The 20,047-nt window shown below is 45.7% G+C and overlaps 2 protein-coding genes and 1 non-coding gene across 4 annotated transcripts in view; all 3 read right to left on the bottom strand.

Annotated features, from left to right (window-relative positions):
• The window catches only part of nckap5l (NCK-associated protein 5-like), a 37,640-nt gene extending 27,731 nt beyond the window's left edge, over positions 1-9,909 (bottom strand). For both annotated transcript variants that reach the window (XM_086159863.1, XM_086159861.1), the window contains exon 1: positions 9,780-9,909. The gene's annotated coding sequence lies outside the window, so the exon portion shown is untranslated. The remainder of the gene's footprint in view (positions 1-9,779) is intronic.
• A 2,187-nt stretch (positions 9,910-12,096) lies between these two features.
• kansl2 (KAT8 regulatory NSL complex subunit 2) lies at positions 12,097-20,012 on the bottom strand. Its single transcript, XM_086159864.1, has 10 exons — positions 19,933-20,012; positions 18,826-19,083; positions 17,714-17,886; positions 17,464-17,578; positions 15,877-16,040; positions 15,584-15,747; positions 15,033-15,129; positions 13,896-14,149; positions 13,583-13,789; positions 12,097-12,472 (listed from the first exon to the last, which is right to left on the bottom strand). The coding sequence occupies exons 1-10, from the start codon at positions 19,992-19,994 to the stop codon at positions 12,413-12,415; spliced, it is 1,554 nt and encodes a 517-aa protein (XP_086015990.1). The 5' UTR covers positions 19,995-20,012; the 3' UTR covers positions 12,097-12,412.
• Positions 14,751-14,883, bottom strand: LOC147227176 (small nucleolar RNA SNORA2/SNORA34 family). The gene has a single exon (XR_015107166.1). It is a non-coding gene; the product is annotated as a small nucleolar RNA SNORA2/SNORA34 family (small nucleolar RNA).
• Positions 20,013-20,047: the final 35 nt, after the last annotated feature.

Here is a 20,047-nt window from a genome sequence, read left to right as displayed (position 1 = left end):
TGGTCCGAAATGTTTTATCAGACTACTTTTGACTTTATTTCTTACACATATTATGTGGTTCCTTGACGCAGGTGCTGATTTTCAACTAAGACCATTTGTCAATTTCCCCCGTGTCACTTAGTCACTATTTTGAAAACAGTTACATTCATTTTCCGGAGAACCACAACTGTCGATCGCCGATCAAATATCACAGTCGGACAACAGATGACTTATCAATACATATCGCCCGGCTCTTTGTAAGGTTAATCAATATTGAAAAAAAAAAAAAAAAAATTCCTCCCAGCCTTATTAGCAATCGGCAGAGCGATGGGTCTGTTAGCAGATGGTCCGTTCGGAGCGTCTCCGAGCAGATAAAGCCTGATAACTGTCAAGGAAATTCTGAATTACAGCTGTAAATCACTGTGTGTGGGGATGGAGGGGCGGGCATATAAAGTCCCATTGAGGGGGGGGGCGACAGTTTAATGGGCAGTAATGTGCCCGTATTAGGATGGAGGGAGCATCCAGCACCGGTAATGTGACACCCGGGGCCGGCAGGGTCCACAGCTGGGGCCATAAAAGCCCCAGAGGTGTCGGCGGATGCTTCTTGTGTTAATTAGCATGAAGCCCAGGCTCCAGTCAGAACTCATTATGGAGTCTGGAGTCGCGGCCGGCGAGCCGTCATTAGTGGCTCACATAATTTTATTCAATTTTTTTTTTTGTAACATATTAAAAAAAGAAAAAAAAGGGGAAGAGAAATCACCTTCACGCTTTTCTTTTTTGAAAAACGAAAAATGCAGTGTCATTTGTGGCGTAGCTTTAATGCACTTAAAGATGAGGAAAAAAAATCCTCCGCCGGTTGCAGAGAAATGATGAAAACCTGCGTATGGTGAACCCTGTAAAGACAACAGGGGGGGGTCACTTAGTAAACCGGGATTTCCACGGGTGACTTTATAACCTAAAGTTGAGTCACACGGAGGAAAACTGCAGACGTGCCTGGAAAATATTCATCCATTCATCATCTCTACTACTAATTCTGCACATGGGGGGCTGTAGCAGGGGGTTGGAGGCGTTGAGGTTGGGGGGGGGGGGGGACTGAGCTGACATTGTCCAAAAAGCCAAAGGGTTTTTTTCAAACTGGACCGGGCGTGGCGGCACATGCTGAGATGTTTGTTTTCACTCTGAAGGGGATGAAACCGGAGAACCCATGCAGGAGCGTTTTGTGTGAAGGCAAAAAAGTAAGACAGAACTCAGCCGGCTCATTCGCACCTGAAGTCTCCTGCTGCGAGGGGGTGGGGACTCGGGAGATTCTCTAGAGGGCAGAGATTTCTCGTTTCCCAAACTGGTCATGTTGGTTCTTCCAGCTAGAAGATCGCGGTTCTATGAAACACTGACTGTGAAGGATATTTTTACATCTCTTTACATCCTGACCTAATCCATCGCAAATTTTCAAACCAAAGAACGTGCTCAGGCAATACACCTGACTGAGAGCCGGGAGCCCGAATCCTTATTTGCACTGTGCACGTGTGTGCATGTGTCAGCGTGCGCGATAAAAAGCCGAATACCTAGCGTCCACGCAGCTCGAGTGGATGCTGGACGGAGTCCAAAGCACATTCTGATGAGTCAGGACGCAAAGACGGAAGGTGTCGGCAGCAGAGGAGAGGAGCGATGGACGCTGCCTGAGCATCTGGATCCCTGCAGCGGAGCAAAACATCCTTTCTCACAGCCCCGTCTGACAGGAAGGCCTATTTATGGCCCGGAATAAAAGGATAATATGGAGGGGTTTCTATAAGGAGCTCACCGGAGGTCCTGAACAATCTCCACGAGGTGTGTGGGGGAGTTTAGAGGTGTATAGATGGGAGCAACAGCGGTGCATGAAGCGTCTGGCAAGAGGGGATGGCGGCAAGGGGTGGGTGGTAGGGCAGGGGTGCCAAGCCCCTACAGAACAACTTATTTTAAGAGAGATGAAAATAAACGGCGAAGGTGCACAAAAGTAAGACTGTTCAGGGGCGTGGGGGGGGTTAGATCTCAGTGTGAGATGCCACAGCTCGTAATTCGAAGCGTAAATCACAGAATCGGACTCATCTGGCGTCGAGAATCAGATGAATTATGAGCATTTAATTTTTTGGTCAAACAGGATGTGGTGCCGATCCGTTTTCCTCGGATTGATTAAAAACTGCATTCCCGGGCCGTGCGTTCTCTGGCCGCCGCCGATGAATCGAATGTTTGTTGCAGCTGCAGCGAAAAGCAGTGTTTTGCCAACTTCCAATGTTTGTACGACCACAGATTCCTCTGGAGGGTGGATTTTGAATGAGCCCCCCTCCCCCTCCTGTATTTGGGGGTTGGGGGGGGGGGGCTCTCTCCCGGCCCCCGCCCCCTCTGTAACACACACTATTAGGATTCCTCGAGCATTTTCAATCACGCCTACTTTAAGAGGCCATATTTGACACAGCAGGAGCCGACACGGTTTGTGATAGAAATAAGAAACAGGGCCGCGGCTTTAAGTTGCCTTATATTCCGACGAAAATGTGCACGCAAGTAATCGCATCGGCAGAGAGGAGGTGTTTGGGCCGAGACGGGATGAAAACAAAGAGCCATGGGGAGGCTGTGTGTGTGTGTGTGTGTGTGTGTGCATGCCAACACAGATAAATCCCTTTCATCTAAGCGTCTGCACTGTGTTTGCCGCAAACAGAAAGTAGTGATGACGAGGAGGATCTTGCAGGAGCCTCATCTCCCGCTGGGAGCTTCGTCACATCGCACAAACTCCAGAGGAGTACGTGGGGTTGCGCGGGGGGAGCAGAGGGGTGAATTGGTGAATATTTTGAGATGCTAATGCGCACACAGAAGTGCCTTTGGTGCATAACCATGGTAACCACAGTACCTGCATGCATCAGACGGTGAGGCGATAAAGGGCCCGGACTGATAGCTGATATGGAGCCTATCTTCAAAGCTACGCGTAGAGATAGGACGACCGCAGGAATCTCTAACCCTCCGGACCTCCAACTAGCCTTCACACTGACTGGATTACTGTCCCGTTGCTCTTCCTCCCTGTAAAAGTGCAGAATTACAAGCCAGTGAAGTTTCTTTTTTTTTCCTTTCTTCCCCAAAGACAGGCTGACCTTGAGGGGCTGAAAAGATCCATTATGACGCCCAGATCATCATCTTACGGGTAAAATAATGACATGCTTAAACAGTATAATGATTCAAGGGCAGGATCAGATGGAAGGCAACAAAAAAAATATTTTTTAAATAAGAATCCTTACAATGACAACCAGATAAGGGGATAGAGTTAAGAAAAATAAAGCAATCAAATAGAGATGATTTCTTATGCTGATCATTCTGTGGTCAAATTCTTTTAAAATCTAATTTCTGGCAGATTTCATTTTAACTTGTATCCATGATTTACATGGTTTCATGTTTTGAAGAAAAAAGCCCGATGTGCCCTGAATTGTGATTGGCTGCCTTGTTGCAAGGCTCAGAAGTAACAGGAAGTCGGAGAGAAACCGCGCGCCTTGCAGGAAACACACACTCCTAACACGTGAGATGGTTCTTGGCAAACCAGTGCTTCATCCACCACAGGTATATCTGAAGACTTAATAAAAGAAAAGCAAAGAAAAACCTTCGGTATCCTAGCAACCAGAGATTTTTCTGCTGAGCACACGCTCGGAAGTAGGCAGTTGTCGAGCAGCACCTGGCGTTGAGGGGCCTGGGGAAGACGCTGGGATGGACGGGAGCCATGGACGCCCAGCTGCAAACTGGATGGAGTTACTGGGCTCTACACAGCTTGCGGAGGGTTTACTGCCCGTTATTTGTCGTTGCCTGGATGTTTTCACGGGCGGGTTTGTGTCCTCAAATTACCAAATCCGCTGCCAAACTAAACGCCGCTCCGGCCTTATCCCTGCGATTCCATGTTTCCATCTCTTTTTCCATGTAGCCTTCAACATCATTTACAATTAGTTTTTTGTTTTTTTTTATTACACGAAAAGAAGGATCGACCACCGTGTCGCACCTTCCTCCCTCACTGCTGCTGCGACAAATTTCCCTTCACGGACAATAAAAGTTTACTTTCTCCGGCTCTGCTCGCCGTTTCCCGCCCGAACAAGGGACGTGGCGTCTGGAGGGGCTCTAACGAGATGTGGGACGCGAAGGCGTGCAGAACATCTGCGAACAATTAGAGGCGACCGGAGCCAGCCAGCGCTTATACTGCCCATTACACTTGAATAAAGTCTCTGGCTTGGGTTCTTGGTGATGTCATGCGCCGCAGCTCAGATACGCAATCTCTTGAGTTGGGGGGGGAGAGGGGTGGAAGGGGGGGGGTTCTCGAGAACTTCAGGCAAACATGTACAAAAATGTAGTCCGGGGGAACGTCGAGTGGAACCACATTTATCTGAGAGGTGGGGTCAATCATCCGGGGGGACGATCTAAACAACGCTCCTCAAGCTCAGGCTTCACTCACAGACCATAATATTAATGCAGCAGAACGAGGTGGAGCATTGAAATATACATCCGCGCATGTGCTTGGCGTTGCTCCGCCGGCGCTCTAGGAGGGTGGGGGTGCTCGAGGCGGGGGTGGGGGGCTTGGTTTCCCCCAGGGGGTCGCAGGACACAGATGGGAGTGTGGTGGTAGAGGGTAGGATAAGGATTAGAAATAAGCCTGTTTCAACCAGAAATTACGAATTTCAATTTGGAAAAATAAAATTGGGATTTGCGAGAAATGTGCAAAATAAGAGACAAAGTACTGGAAAATTAGTCTGAACCAACAAACGGAGATCACCCAACACTCAGGCACATTAAAGTAACCTAATATTTACTTGAAAAAACTATTGAAATATCTTATAGGATGTGGAAATGTTATAAAGACCCGAATTAAAATGGCATACAAATGACTAAAAAGTGACCGTTTCTTAGGTATTTTGCATTTTTTTCTTAACTGTCCTCAAAATCATGAGAAAAACTCCACAGGTTGAATAAATAAGTAGCTGCCAACCCACCCAAAAGACCTGGTTTCAGTTTGTTTGTTTTCCCAGGACATTAACAAAAAGATAAAAATCAAAATATCTGCGATAAGGACAACTGCATTCAAATAAGCCCCTCTTTGTGTGTGTGTTTTCTCCAAACACCTCCACAGACAGTCGGGGTCACAAGCCTCACTCTAGGTTCATTGGTTATATTTTTTTTGGAAGTTCCACCGAGCCCAGGAATGACACGGCGCCGGCCGCTAGCTTGCGGTAACAAAGACGTCCACCAAAGACAACAAGCTGTGAGGATTACGTCAACGTCTGCACGTTATTTCTCCCGCAGGCACATGGATTGATCCAACGGGTCTTCGACCTTGGATCTCCAGCGACACCTTTAATAATCTAATTCTGGATGACTCTGAGAGCCGGCGCTCAAAAACTGAACCACCTCATCAATCTTAACGCATCTAACTTGGCGAAGGAAGCTGCAAACGCACCGACTTGGCCTTAAACATCAACAAACGCGCTTCGATGAGAAAACCCCTCCTCAAGAAAACCAGAACGGCGCTCCCTTCATCATGTCCCCCGAGGATCCAGTCACGCCAAACCACCGGTTCCTGTTCAGGACAGCTTCCCGGTTCCTTTCCTTCACTGACAGCACTGTTTTTATTCAGTCAAATCAGAAGAGCCTCATGAAGAGTAACAGAACTGAATACAGTTTTCCCCTGCCCGGACACAGGTCACCAGGGCCCTGTTTGGAGCCAGGCCCGGGGGCAGGGCTCAATGGCAAGCGCCTGGTGGCCGGGCCCGCACCCGTTGGGCTCGGCCGAGCACAGCCCAAAAAGAATGACATGGGTCTCTCTTCCCCTGGGCGCAATACCCATAGGAAAGGTAAAGGGGGTCGGGTGCAATGTGAGCTGTTCGGTAGCCGGAGAGGGGGACCTTGGCGGGCTGACCCTCGGCTGCAGTAGCTGGCTCTAGGGACATGAAATGCCACCTCTCTGGCGGGGAAGGAGCCCGAACTGGTGCTCAAGGCTGACAGATTTGATTTCGACATAGTCGGACACACCTTGACGCACAGCATGGGGTCTGGAACCAGGTGTCTTGAGAGGGGCTGGACTCTTTATTTACTCTGGAGTTGCCCACAGTGAGAGCAGCCGGGCAGGTTTGGGCATTTCGATTGCCCCCCGACTCAGCGGCTGAACATTGGGGTTCAACCCGGTGGACGGGAAGGTAGCCTCCCTCCGCCTTCAGGTGGGGGGACGGGTTCTGACTGTTGTTTGCAGCTATGCAGCCAACAGCAGTTCAGTTTACCCACCCTTCTTGGGGTCTCTAGATGGGCTGCTAGAGAGCTCCTACTGGGGACTCCCTCATTCTACTGGGAGACTTCAATGCTCACGTGGGTTAAGATGACTTGGAAGGGCGTGATTGGGAGGAGCACCCCCCCAGGTCTGAATCCGAGCAGTATGTTATTGAACTTCTGTGCTAGTTATGGATTACCCATAACAAACACCATCTTCAGACATAAAGGTGTCCAAATGTGCACCTGGCACCAACGCACCTTCGGCCGCAGTTCTTTGATCGACTGTGTGGTCGTGTCGTCTGACTTGCAGCCGCATGTCCTGGACTCGGGTGAAGAGATGGGCGGAGCTGTTAACTGATCACCACCTGGTGGTGAGCTGGCTCCGATAGTGGGGGAGGATACCGGTCAGACCTGGCAGACCCAAATGTAACGTGAGGGTCTGCTGGGAACGCTTAGCAGAGTCCCCTGTCAGAGGGAGTTTCAACTCCCTCCTCCTGCAGAGCTACAACCACGTCTTGAGGGAGGCAGGGGACATTAAGTCCGAATGGGCCATGTTCTGTGCTTCCATTGTCGAAGTGGCAGACGGTTGCCGTCAAACTGAAGGAGTCCTATCGGGCCTCTCTGGCCTGTGGGGTTGTGGAGGCAGCTGACGGGTACCTGCAGGCCAAATGGCACGCGGCTTTGGTGGTCGCCGAGGCAAAAACTGAGGCGTGGGAGGAGTTCAGGAAGACCATGGAGAACAACTTCCGGTGGGCGTCAAGGAGATTCTGGTCTGCCATCAGGCGGCTCAGGAAGCGGGGCGTCGCTGATCTCAACTCCAGACATTGTAGATTGGTGGAAGGAATACTTCCGAGACGTCCTCAATCCCATCGAAATCCCTTCCAATGAGGAAGCGGAGCTGGGGGACTCTGGAGCGGAAACACCTATTTCTGGGGCTGAAGTTGCCGAAGCAATCAAAGAGTTCTTCAGTAGCGGGGCCATGGGGACTCATGGAGTCCGCCTTGGGTTCTCCAAGGCTCTGGATGTTGTAGGGCTGTCCTGGTTGACACGTCTCTGCAGCACTGCGTGGACCTTGGAGACAGTGCCGCTGGACTGGCGGACCGAGGTGGTGATCCCTCTTTTTAAAAAGGGGGATCGGAGGGTGTGCTCCAAATACAGGGGGATCACACTCCTCAGCCTCTCTGGTAAGGTCTATTCAACATTGTTGGAGAGGGTTCGCTGACTCCATGAGCCTCGGATCCAGGAAGAGTGTGGTTTTCATCCTTGTTGTGGGACAGTGGACCAGCCCTAAAGGGGCCCCAGCCAGTCTACATGTGTTCTGTGGACCTGGAGAAGGCACTCAGCCATGTCCCACAGACAATCCTGTGGGGGGTGCTTCAAGGGTATGGGATACCGAACCCGTTATACGGGCTGTTCGGTCCCTGTATGACCGGTGTCGGAGCTTGGTCCACCTTGCCGGTTGTAAGTCGGACCTTTTTGGACTGCACCAGGGCTGCCCTTAGTCAATGATACTGTTCATAACATTTATGGGGATCCGATTTGGTGGCTGCAGGATCGAGTCTCTACTTTTTGCAGACGCTGTGGTTCTGTTGGCTTCATCAGTCCATGATCTCCACCACTCACTGTAGCAGTTCGCAGCTGAATGTGAAGTGACCGGAATGAGGATCAGCGAGCCCTCCAAAGCCGAGACCACGGTGCTCAACTGGAAACAAGTGGAGTGCTCAATCCGGGTCGGGGAAGGTGCTGAGTTAAAATAATCTACTTGAAGCACCAAAAAGTAAAGGTAGTCATCGTGCAGATTTCACAACTTAGTGTTTTACTGATCAAGCAAGTTCATACTCTTCTGATGTCATAAATATTTAACCTGGATTGAAATTGTTTCCGATGCAAGGGCCTGATTTCAACACAAGGCTGTTGAGTATCTCCTACAGCCAGCTGCGTCGGACACCACTTTTAACATCAGTAGACCGTTAAATTATGGGTTTGGTGTTAAAATCCAGCAAATTTCAAAAGATGTCAAAATGTCTGTCGAGTGTAAGTTCACACCTGGACACTTGGAAGTCACACTCCAGTTGGGTAACAACTATATCTTATTGACGTCAGCTGTCATCGGGATCTAAATCAAATGGTTGACGTCAGACGCCATCTCAGACATCACAACCGACATAAAGCCAAATATCAACATCTGTATTAAGCTGGTGTCCATCTTGGAACCCTAGATATAAATAACTGAGCAGACCTGAGACCGATTAGAATATTGATCGGGATAGTTTTCACATAGTGGTACCGATCTACGACAGGCTTGTATCGTCTGATCGAGTCAAAATCGCAAAACCCATTTTCCAAGAAATGTTTGCACTGCAGTTGAAATGGAAACCGACCGGTGCTCTTCTGAAACATCTCGCAAACCACCTCTGCACTTTCACTTCCTCAACTGATTTTGAGAAAGTGCCAGCGCATCGACCATTTTTTTTTCTTTAAATATAGTTTATTTTGGCACTCTCGGTATCACAAGACTAACATCATCCAGCTCCATTGTGCTGGAGAGGCGGCAGGCATCTCTCTGCCACCGGTGGTAACTCAGACGAAGATCAATATCACCACAGGCAAGAGGGGAAGGAAGAGGGGGAGAATGGGGTTTGTTTGATTTTGAGACGGGCTGTCCCTTTAAGCACGGAGACTAGTTCTCCCCTCCGGCAAGTCCTCATGAAAACTGTTTTTCTGTTGCTTTTTTTAAGTAAAAACTGCCGTCTTTCTGCAGCTGAAAGCCCCGATTTAAACGAATCCCGAACGAATTTCTCGCTGTGTCGGAGGCTGTAATTAAACTCCGCGCATCGGAGAGGTCCCGGTGTAATAACATTGGTGCAATGTTTTAAGGAAACGTAGCGACATCGCCTCCTGCTGCTGCTGCTGCGGATATTTAAAAAAAAAAAAAGAAAGAAAGCATCATTACGAAGCAATAGAGCATGATTTGCAGTTGGAAGCCCGGCTGTTGTGGAGTCTGAGCCAGATATATGTTTGGGAAAGGGAGGGTGGGGGATGCAGCAGCTCGTTCCCATTAAATAAAATGAAAAAAAAAAAAGGCAGCTGACAGTTTCTCCATTTTCCATGTCCCCACTTTTGAATTTCACCTCCAGAAACACAGGACGGCGTTTTCCGCAATAACACAAATAAGACAGTACATTAAAAACACATATTAGCCAAAATTAAAAAGGCGCACTACTTTTTCTTGGGGACAGCGAGAGCGGCAGAGATCCCTACGCCGACACGGGTCCCCTCCAACCCGGGCGAAGCTGTTACGCCCTTGCATCCCTCCGGTCGGACTCGTCCTAAAACATCCACGTGTATAACCCCCTTTTTAATTATTTTTAACCCTATTTGAAGTTAAAACACCCAGCGTTATTATCTTTATTTGAAAACAAAAACCCTCCGGTGTGAAGGTTCGAGTCGGGCTTCGGCTCGTGTCGAGCGCGTTCACGCGTTCCTTTTTTTTTCGTAGTTTTTTTTTTTTTTTTTAACAAAACACCCCCCAAAAAACTTACCTCATTCAGTCGCAAACCGTCCTCTCTGTCGTGCCATCTTTAAACGCCTCTAACACCTCGGTCAATGTGAGAAACGTTAGTATTTTGTGCTCATTTTCTGGACGGTATCCACCACCTCCTCCTCCGCCGCCTCCTCCTCCGCCGCCGCCTCCGCCTCCGCCTGCTGCTGCAGCCGCTTTTCTTCCTCGCCTCGGTATCTTGTGTTTGGGGTTGAGGAAAAGTGATGTCATTGCATGAAATCGCGTTACCCGCCCCGATTTCTGTTTCTTTTTTTTTTTTCTCTCGCTGCAAAAACACAGCATCACCGTGCACTTATGAAACTCGTCTATTAACTGTTTTTTTTTAACACTTTAAATATCCACCGCGAAAAGCTTTTTATTTATTTTTTCTCAGCTCGGGAATGTCAGCACCGGTTTAAAATATTTTTTTGTATTTATTTTTAAGTAGGTTGGTGGGTGTTGGTGTGGGAAACGGTACAAAAACCAAAATAAAATGCAAACTTTGGGAAAAAGTGCCTTGTTTTTCACTTTGGGGGCTGTGACGTCACGCATGCCTTGAGCATTTCCGGGCTATGCAGTGACGTCAAGATTGCGGGGTAAGACATGGTGAAAAAGCAATCTTGCAGTTTTCAGTAGCGAAACTGTTTTAATGGTATGAAAGTGAAAAGATACTGGGCTGTGGGGGTGTTTTTATCTGGAAAGAAACGTCTGAGTTTCAAATATTTTATCAGCTACAGATATATATGTAATGCTTGTCACGCCATTTGAATTACTATCATTTTGATTTTTGTCCTTTTTTAGGATCATGCTGCCTTCTACAGCAAGATGCTGCACTTATCTTTTGCTGTTTGTTTTCTGTGACCCATACAACAATTGGAAACATCACCTGTATCTCCAGGTGCGGCCAGTAAAGTCTGGGTCCAAACCAACACAAGCTGTTGTGGAGCCAGTCGGGTTCTCATTAACACGTTTGGTGGAAACTTAAATAAAAACAAAAACAAAAAAAATGTGCCATCACCTTTGATGATGGACTTCTCGCTGACATCCTGTGTCAAACTGGCTGGAAACACCCCTTTCACCCCTCACTCGCCTTTGAGTAATTTTATACCTAATAAATATAAATAAGGACATTTAAACTGATAAGCAGACCAAAATAAACACTTTGTGGTGGCAGATTATTTTTCTGAAGGCTGTTCTTTCCCTGTTTCTCTCTCTCTGCTCCTTTATGTCGCCTTGCAGAATGATGATGAAGGTCGACATTCGAATGTTTATTCAGTGCCTGCAGAATATAATTAGCCACTGTGGCTAAATCTGGGGCAGCTCCATGACCTGAGAGCTCAACAGGGAAAACATTCCCGTGTTTAAAACTGAATTTAGCTCAATCACTTTTCCAGCTCACGATGAGGGAGCCCGAGGTGCAGAAACACAAATGCTGGACATTTCTTTTTTTGTTTGTTTAAAGTTAACTTTGCTAATGTTACAAAAAGTCTCATTGACATGTTTGCGTTGCAGATATGCCAAACACAACCTACAATTTTACCAGCAGAACAAAGTTATTTAAATGAAGACTAGTATAGAATATAGCCACAGTAAAAAAAAAGTTTACATGAATGAGGCTTCCTGCCTTCTGATTGTTCAACCTCTAACCCTTCATACTATCCTGTACCAAGGCGAGGCAGCAAAAAATAGACTGAAACCGTAATACTTCAGCTTTTTCCATCTAGCCGAATTTTAGACTGAAAGGGGTTACTTCTCTTCATACAATTTGTTTGAGCCTTCCACTATTATATATATGTATATGTATATATATATAGTAATTTCAAATGTTTTTGAATTTTAATGTACATATTTTGTCTGCTTTTATTCATCTAATTTACTTTGTAATTTAACAAATTATTTCATAATCCTTTGGGTTTAGCATGGACCGTCAACATTGTCACATTGTCAACCAAACCACAATTGGACCATGCATACTAATATGATACAAGGAGCTTCCATTTTGTTATTGATATGAGCTGTAAAATACATAATGTAATTCAGAAGGTCCAGGGGGCTCAGATTTGATTCTGGCCAATTTATTTTTAGGTATAACTTGTCAGAAATCATATCCCTAAAGTTCAAAATTGGGTAGAAAGAGGTTCAGGGAAAGGAACCTGATATTTTACTAAGAGGAGACTGAGTGCTTTGTTCAAAAATATTTACACTGCACGTTTCATTCTGTAAAGCAGCAGACCTCGTGTCGAGCTGCCAGAAGTTATGGAATGAACACAATCCAAAAACTGACATTTAGATGTTTGCAAAGAGGGAGGTGGGCGTGAACTTCGAAGAATTTTAATGGAGGGAAGTGAACTGTTTGAGGACAATCCATTTTTTTTTTTAATCTGTGCGGAGGGATCACTGAGAGTTCATCAAGTTTATAACAACTGTCTATGGCAGATGAGGGAGAGAAGTTCAGTCAGTTTCAATTTAAACTGACACAAAATGAGAGGGTACAAGTCCACCCAGACATAGAAGGTATAAAAACCTGCATGAGAAAAGAGGAAGAATCAATGAGCTTTGAGTCTAACGAGTCTACAGTACAAGAGCCTCAAGTGTCAGGCCCATCTGAGGATGTGGAAATGAGCAGAGGCATGTTCATCTGGGGGCGTCCATGGCGGTGGCATCTTCTTCCCGTCCGACAACCTCAGACACCACCTGGAAGGAGGACACACACACCAAGAGCAGACACAAGGTTACAGAAAATTAAGCTCTTTCTTCAAACAATACTTTGTACTTAACCAGTCACTTATCAGCCTAATTGAATTTGGTTGTTCGATAGGATTTTGTCCCGTTCCTCCTAGGAGACATGATCCAGGTGGAGAAGGCTGGTAAAATATACCATTCTTAGGCCTTGAGTGAGAATGCATTCTGCTCTTCCTCTCTATACCTCAGCTCATGTTCATGCCCTTGTTTATCAAGTTAATAAAACCACAAAGGTGTTGGTTAAAAATAAAAAGACAAACACCAACATTCAGGTATCCTCCCTTCTCACACAAGCATATTTTGCTGCATGGAAGACTTGGTCAAATTTCGCTTATCACATGACGGGAGTCTGACCAGCAGGGAGACAAGGGAGAGAGGCTCGGAACAGAGCCGCTGCAGTTTACAGTCAACATCACGTATCAGAGCTGAGACGGAATCAGGCAAGCAGTATGGAGTCATTCAGTCTTTTATTACATTAACGGGAAGTCAATGGTCAGTTGTTTTGGAGGGAACTGCAGAGCTGTGTTCCTGTGGAACTCCAGGATTGTGCCTGCCGGGGTGTCGTCTGCTAAACCGACGACGGGGCCAGCGAAGGAGGGGGTCGGAAGCTCCCCTACCAACTGCAAACATAACAACTGCTGCCTCTACAAAGCTGTGCCATCAGTTGCGTTCAATTGCTCTAACAACTCTGATTCCAGCCGATGTGTTTTGTGCATTCACCACCGGCTCCGCCAAGTCTTATCTAGATATGCTGAAATAGGTGGAGATGGAAATCAAACCAAAAGAAAGAAAAAATACAGGAAAAATAAAAACTGTGTGGAATTTGACTGTATAAATTGATTGCTCTTTACAACCATTTAACCAACTAAAAATCCTGGTTTTCTGCTGATGAGACATTTCAAGGCATATAGTTTTTCCAATATAGGATGCTTTTCCAGAACGTCAATCGAACAAAATTAAGTCAGGGTCTTAAAGTTCTCATATGAATCTTCAAAAGGAGAAAGTAAAAAATGGTTCAAAATAAATTAAATAGTACATGCAAAAAATATTAAAAAGATTAACCTGGCCATGCATGATGGCGTCCACGTCTCTTTCAGAAAGCTCCTGTCCCGAGGGGTCCAGATCGACCTGGTCTGGATCTTCTCCGGTCAGGATGTCCATTGGTGCCTCTGCAATGGCTCTAATGGTCTGGTCCTCCAGGGCCAACGCTGTGTCAAACTGTAGGGGGGACGGAGGACCCTGCATACCGTCCCCTTCCACATCTAGATCCTGTGAAACAATTTATCCCTCTCTGATTAACCTGCTTTAATAATGCTGTTACCCGAGTACCTTACATGCATAACAACCTTTTTATCTGAAGGTTAGTTCTACTTACATCACTGAACTCCAGGGGGAGGCTCTCTGTGGGCTGGAGCTCGGCTGCACTCAAATACATGTCTTTGCTGGCGGGGGTGAACTGCTCCTGCGGGGGAGGCTCTTGCTCTGGCTGGTACATGGGCGGGGGCAGGGTGAGGTGAAGTGGACAGCGTGGATCTTCTGACTGACCCATGTGCACAGTGCGGTCACATGGGACATCCTTCAGGCCTGGGCACATTTTGAAAAGCACCTGGTTGCCGTCCTGGAAGATGTCTGGAGAACCTGGAGGTCAAGGATAAAAAACTACTCGTGGCCCCACGAACAGGGCGTTTCCACACATGAACCCTGTTCTAGCTGACATGATTAAGGAATCAGTAAATTGAGAATTTTTCCTCTGCCAGAAAAATGAAAGCTGCCCAAACAAATTTCACCAAAAGGGAGAACTAAGGAGAGTCTGGGCTAAGTGGGCTAAATGTGCAGCTGAGCAAACACCTTAAATCTTGAACTCAAACAAACTTCTCTCTCTTACTTCGTAAATGCAATGACCAAACATTGAACTGTGGACATGGTGACTCATTGGTAACTTTATCTTCAATTAAAGTCCTATTGAAAGTTCTCCACGGATCCCAAACCAAATAATCTTGCTATAATTCTTAACAGAACAGTCTTTTGAACTTGCAATCTTATAAAGACCTTTTTCTTTTTCAATCTAAGTCTAAACACATGCTTGGTCACTCTGGTGTCTGGAAGAAAAAAAAAAAAAGTCCTGGCAGTAACTTGCAATAAAACTGCTCCTCTTTATCTGAAAGAAGATGTTAACGCATAAATCAGTGAAAAATAAAGAATATGGAATGGGAAGACAGGCAAGGAAGCGTTTTGTTCCTTCCAACTGAACTGATTAATCCTTAGTAACTCTGGGAAAAATCAACAGACCACAGGAAGGAGTTGATTTAGGCTCCCTTTGAAACCAACGGCTACTGCAAGCTGCTGGTCTTGATAGGGGCCAAGTGGAATCGATGGGACATGGGTTTGGAATGAGATTCTCCTGAGAGTGAAATTAGCTATCAGTTGTCAGAAATGACACATCATCTTTTGAGCAGGAAAAAACTCTCATCTGCTTTCTGTTTTTTATTGAGTCAGACATCACTCAGGATACGTGAGATACAGTGCCGCGTCATGGGCAGGCAAGGATTAGTGCATCGGGTGCCTTCCAGAAAGGAGATGCATTGCTCATGCACCGTTCTTGAGTGGGGCTACACAAGATGAAGCAAAAAGAGAGGAAAAATTATGAGATGAGGACATTAAAGCTGCAGAAACATAAATAAAACAGTAGGTCTTTGGATGATCCTGAAAAAGCATATAGAACAAAACCTTGTGCATCTACCTAATAGTTCTCATGTGATGGGGTTCGCATCATGCTGCACACAAAAATGCTGAAAATAATCCCTGACCCAAAAGCATTTTTATATCCATGTACTTTGAGGTTTTGTACAATAGGACAAAAATCAAGAGGAATACAGCCAAACAATGTTAAGAAACCACTCACATGTTAACACTGCAGATTTCAAACAGCTCTTAATCCCAAAAGCCCTGAAATTCTGCTATTAATTTATTTCTGTGGTCTGTCTTTCATTTGTTATTTGTAAGTTATTTCTAATTGATGGTGAAAAGGGAAGACATTTTTTTTTTGGGGGGGGGGGGGCTCACCTGAGGAGCACCTTCTGTCACAGCCTGCCTCCGCTCCCTCAGCTGTCGATGCAGCAGGGCCTCTACTCCGTACCTTCGACGGTACCGACGCAAAGCTTTGAGTTTCTTCAGGTTCTCTCTTTCCTTCATGGACAGTCCCTCAGGCCCTGTCAGCAGGCTGCTTCCTGTTCACATCAACAAAGAGGCCACTGACACCAACCATTTCATGAGCAGAAACCGTCAGATTTCCTGAACAGGCGAATAAACAAAGTGACGACAAATTCAGTTTTTTGACTGAGAAGCTGTATATTTACCAAGAGTTTCATGCTCTACTTTGCGGTTATGCAGGTATCGCCGCTTTTTCTCCTTCAGCAGGTGCTGCAGGCGCTTGAACTGGTCAATGTAGAGCGACTGGAGCCTGATAAGCTTTTCTCGAGTGATAAGTGCAACTTCCTCCGCTGTGTACACGCCTGCATGTCTACATGGACACAAGAATAATTTCTCTCACTATAAAGGACACAGATCTGAAGTCTTGAAAAGGCTAAAAAGATCTTAAGTTTAACTCCAGTTAAAACGTGGTGCGCCTTTTATCCATATCAATAGTAGAAGGCGTCTCAGCACACTTTGCTGTTTTTGGTAAATGTGAAATAATGCACTCCTTTGTGATAATAATGTAAAAATAATACACATAATCCATACACCCATCCATTATCTATACTGCTCATCCTGCACTCAGGATTTTGGGGGTGCTGGAGCCTGTCCCAGTGGTCATTGGGCGAGAGGTGGGATACACTGTGGGCCTGTCGCCAGTTGATCACAGGGCCCCATATAGAGACAAATGACCATTCAGTCATCAGGGGAATTTAGAATCTATTGACCTGCTGCAAGTTTTTGGACTACGAGAACTAGAGAACTCAAAGGAAACCCAAGCAGACGCGGTAGAGAACATGAAAACTCATCACAAAAAAGCCCCTGTCAGAATCTAACCAGAGACCCTATTGCTGTCCAACGGAAGGGCTAACCACTGACCCATCATGCTGCAACCAAAATATGCATATTAAAGTTGAAAATTCTATGGCAATATTCTTTTGAATTCTAATGCCTGGTCTTCAAATGCTTGACTGCAGCTTGTGCCTCTAAGAATGTGATGAAAAAAAAGCCCTGTCTTTATTGATGAGTCGCACACAATTAAAACTGGAATGTTGAAATAAATCACGAATCTATGGTTACAAAATCATGACTCAATTCTGTTTACACAGACTGGGAGAGTTGAGAAATAAACAGTCAGGTAACAACAGCCTGACCGTAACGTTCCCTGTTTGACATGAGAAGGAGGTACTGGAAAGATCAAATTTGCTGTTGCCAAATAATGTGAAGGTTAGGTTAAGTACGTGCACCAGTCCATTTTCCAAGAGGAAATCAAATACAAAACTCCTTTGTCAGAGAAGATACACCACATAGACAAATTTGAGTGTGCACTAGTGTGCTGAGCACTTCTTATTCTTGCCAATGACTTCACAAATATTTCAAGAGCTGCATTCTTGAGGGAAACATGGAAAGAAGAAAAGAATCACAGTCTATAGTTTTAAGCTCTCAAAAGGTGAGCTAATACAGAGTGGGGACACAGGAGAGAAGTGTCATTTGAACTTTACTACCATTCGATCATTTCTACTGTGACTTAAAAACACAATTTAATTGTCAGTTATCTGTGGGGAACATAAAGTGCTGCATGATGCAATACTGCATCATATTGGTTTGTGACATGAACCAGGGAGAAAGTACTTCCTCAATGAAAAAATGAGGAGAGTGTATCCAAATCAAAATGAAGAGTATTTGACTTTCATCCACACTCTGCAAACATTGACTGCTAGTGAGGTTAAGAATCTAGTCAGATAACTTACTTGAGAGGATCCTCATGATCACTATCAATGCTGTCTGCCTCGCTGTCAGGATCGCCTCTCCATGTCTGGTCCAGGACCAGAGGACCCTGTTCCTCCTCACTCAGACTGTCCTCGTCTATCCAGGAGTGCATTTAAACATTGGTCAGATCCATGTACATATTACATATTTACAAGCATGCACGGACACACCAGAAGGTGGTTCTATAACACTAACACACTTGATGCAATTTTTTGTATAAATCTGACTTACCAAGAATATGACTTGCTTCGGAGCGGCCCCCATCCAGGTTGCGTGACTCTGCTCGATTGTACCCACTAAGCTGAGACAACAGTGTCTCTGCAGATGGACCAGATGCCGCCTTTCTCATCTGAGCTCTGAGGGCCACTGCATTCCTACGAGCATGCTCAGCACAGAACGTCACCCTAAAGGCAAAACAAAAAGGATTAGGGATAGATGATAAGTCAGACATGTGTCTAGCAGTAATAATTATATCGCAGAGTAATTTGAAGAGCTGATAACATTTTTAAAAATATGTACGCAATAAGCACTGATATGGACACTGGAGAGCATGATAAAGACATTTTAGTCAAAACTTATTTAATCGTGTAATGAGATTATATTTTAATACAAAACATTAACTACTTAAGAAGCCTTTTAAATGCCACTATCACTGAGCAAGAACCTCATTAAACTACTATGTAAATAAATTGATTTACTCTTGAAACAACTGATGAGGAGCATGTCCAAATATTTTACCCCCCCCCCACACACACACACACAGAACGACATTCCGCCCATCTCTCTTCCATTTCTAGAAAACATTTAACTGTTGTTGACCAGCCAACTCCTGTGTTTGATCCATGGAGTGCACATCACACATCAAAGAGGCCTGTGTGTGCGTGCCCGTGGTTAAGTGAGTTATAAATGAAAAGGGGAGTGAAACATCGGCCCGTCTCCTCTTCCTCTTCCAGAGATGTGCTCTTTTGTCCCCTCTGAAAAGCCAAAACTAACTTTCGGTCCCAGCCAAGATAAAGGAAAATAGCCTTTGGTCAACGAGGAATGTAAACCCAAATCAGCTGTTTGGAAGCACTTCAAGGAGTCTGACCAGAGAAAAAAAAAAGCGACTGAAGTCTGCATAATGTCTATTTAAGTTATTGAATTTTCTTGTTAAGTAACTGGTATCTTTCTATTGCATCGAAATACTCATGGGATTTTCTGCAGAAATTATGCATCTCAAAGGGAAGGTCAAAAGTTTGTTTCATTAAGCATGTGTTCCACCACGCTGAGGTGAAAACTTCCATGACATTTCAAAAAATGAGGCTGAAAGGATTAAAAGGCACTTAATGGTATGGAACACCTACCCGTCTTTCCGTTCAACCTTGGGTGCGGCATTGGGGCACCGCTTGCCATTCTTGGAGGAGACGTAACTGCACTGCTTGTAAGGGGCATTCTTATCCTCCAGAATGTGTTTGAGGCAGAACTCCAGGCCTTCCAGGCGGGGCTGGGAGCAGGGCCGCTGGGTGAAGGCGCAGGCCTGGGGCTCCTGGGGACGGCTGTTGTGGGGCACCCGATTCCGACTGGATGGCAAAACATGGATTCGTATCCGGTTCATTGCAAGTCTGTCAAATAATTAGACCATTATCAGTGAGTTCAATGTCCGAGCCTCTTTATTTATTTATGGAACAAAATCTCCCAATTGCTGCTTGTTTCAGCTATTGAAATGTGGCTATTTACAGTCTCATTTTATTCCTCCTGGAAAGTCGTTTTCGCATTGTTATGCACAAGTTTATTTGTGAATATGATGAGGATTTCACAGTACAGTAAACAGATACAGATATAAAGTGCAGATACAGTAAACAACACAATAACTTAGTTTGAATGTGAAAATAATAAATCAACAGCTTAAGATACACGTGGCTTCTTGGGCACTTCAATCACAATCCGCATACTGCATCGTTAAAGTACAACGTTTTATGCAAATTACGAAAAAATAGAGATAAGGTCTCTTCAGCATCAACGTACATCAGTTCTCATATTCAACTCGACCGGCTGACATTGGAGCCGATGGCGGGTCGAGCGATTCTACAAATTCGAGACATCAATTCTGACATATTAAGTGCCGAGACAGCAAGAAAGTATTCAAAAAAACGTCAACGTCTGTCTTAGAAACGCAAGAGAAGGGTTTAATTGAACAACAGGGGGAACACGCCGGTGTCCCAGCCAACTCTGGAAGGCGCCACAAGGCGCTTTGGCCCGCCTCTGTTCCCTGCGTCACTGTCTCTGCTGCGGGGTCGCCATCTTTGTTTAGGAGCTTCTAACCGTAGCTAACAGCTAATAACGACGGGTCGCAGCGACGAAGGCGGTTTAACTGCTCATAAGCACATTTTGTCTTATTCAGCGAAAGCCCCGAAACTACCCGCTCCGTGAATATTAGCGTAGGTCTATATTTTCTTTGTTTAAGGGCTTACCTCCCTCTCCTCTTCCCGGCCCAAGCGACTTCCCGGAGCACAGTGCGTCGACTTTCCTGCATTCCCTGGTAACTGCCAGTGACTGCGGAGAAGAACTTGCCCCGCCCACAAGAGC

Source organism: Fistularia commersonii, chromosome 14 (genome assembly GCF_037954325.1).
Source record: "Fistularia commersonii isolate RoL2024-O1a breed Wild chromosome 14, RoL_Fcom_v1.0, whole genome shotgun sequence".
Classification (NCBI taxonomy): Eukaryota; Metazoa; Chordata; class Actinopteri; order Syngnathiformes; family Fistulariidae; genus Fistularia; species Fistularia commersonii.
Note: the sequence above shows the minus strand (reverse complement) of the source record. Positions and strands in the feature narration are given on the sequence as shown.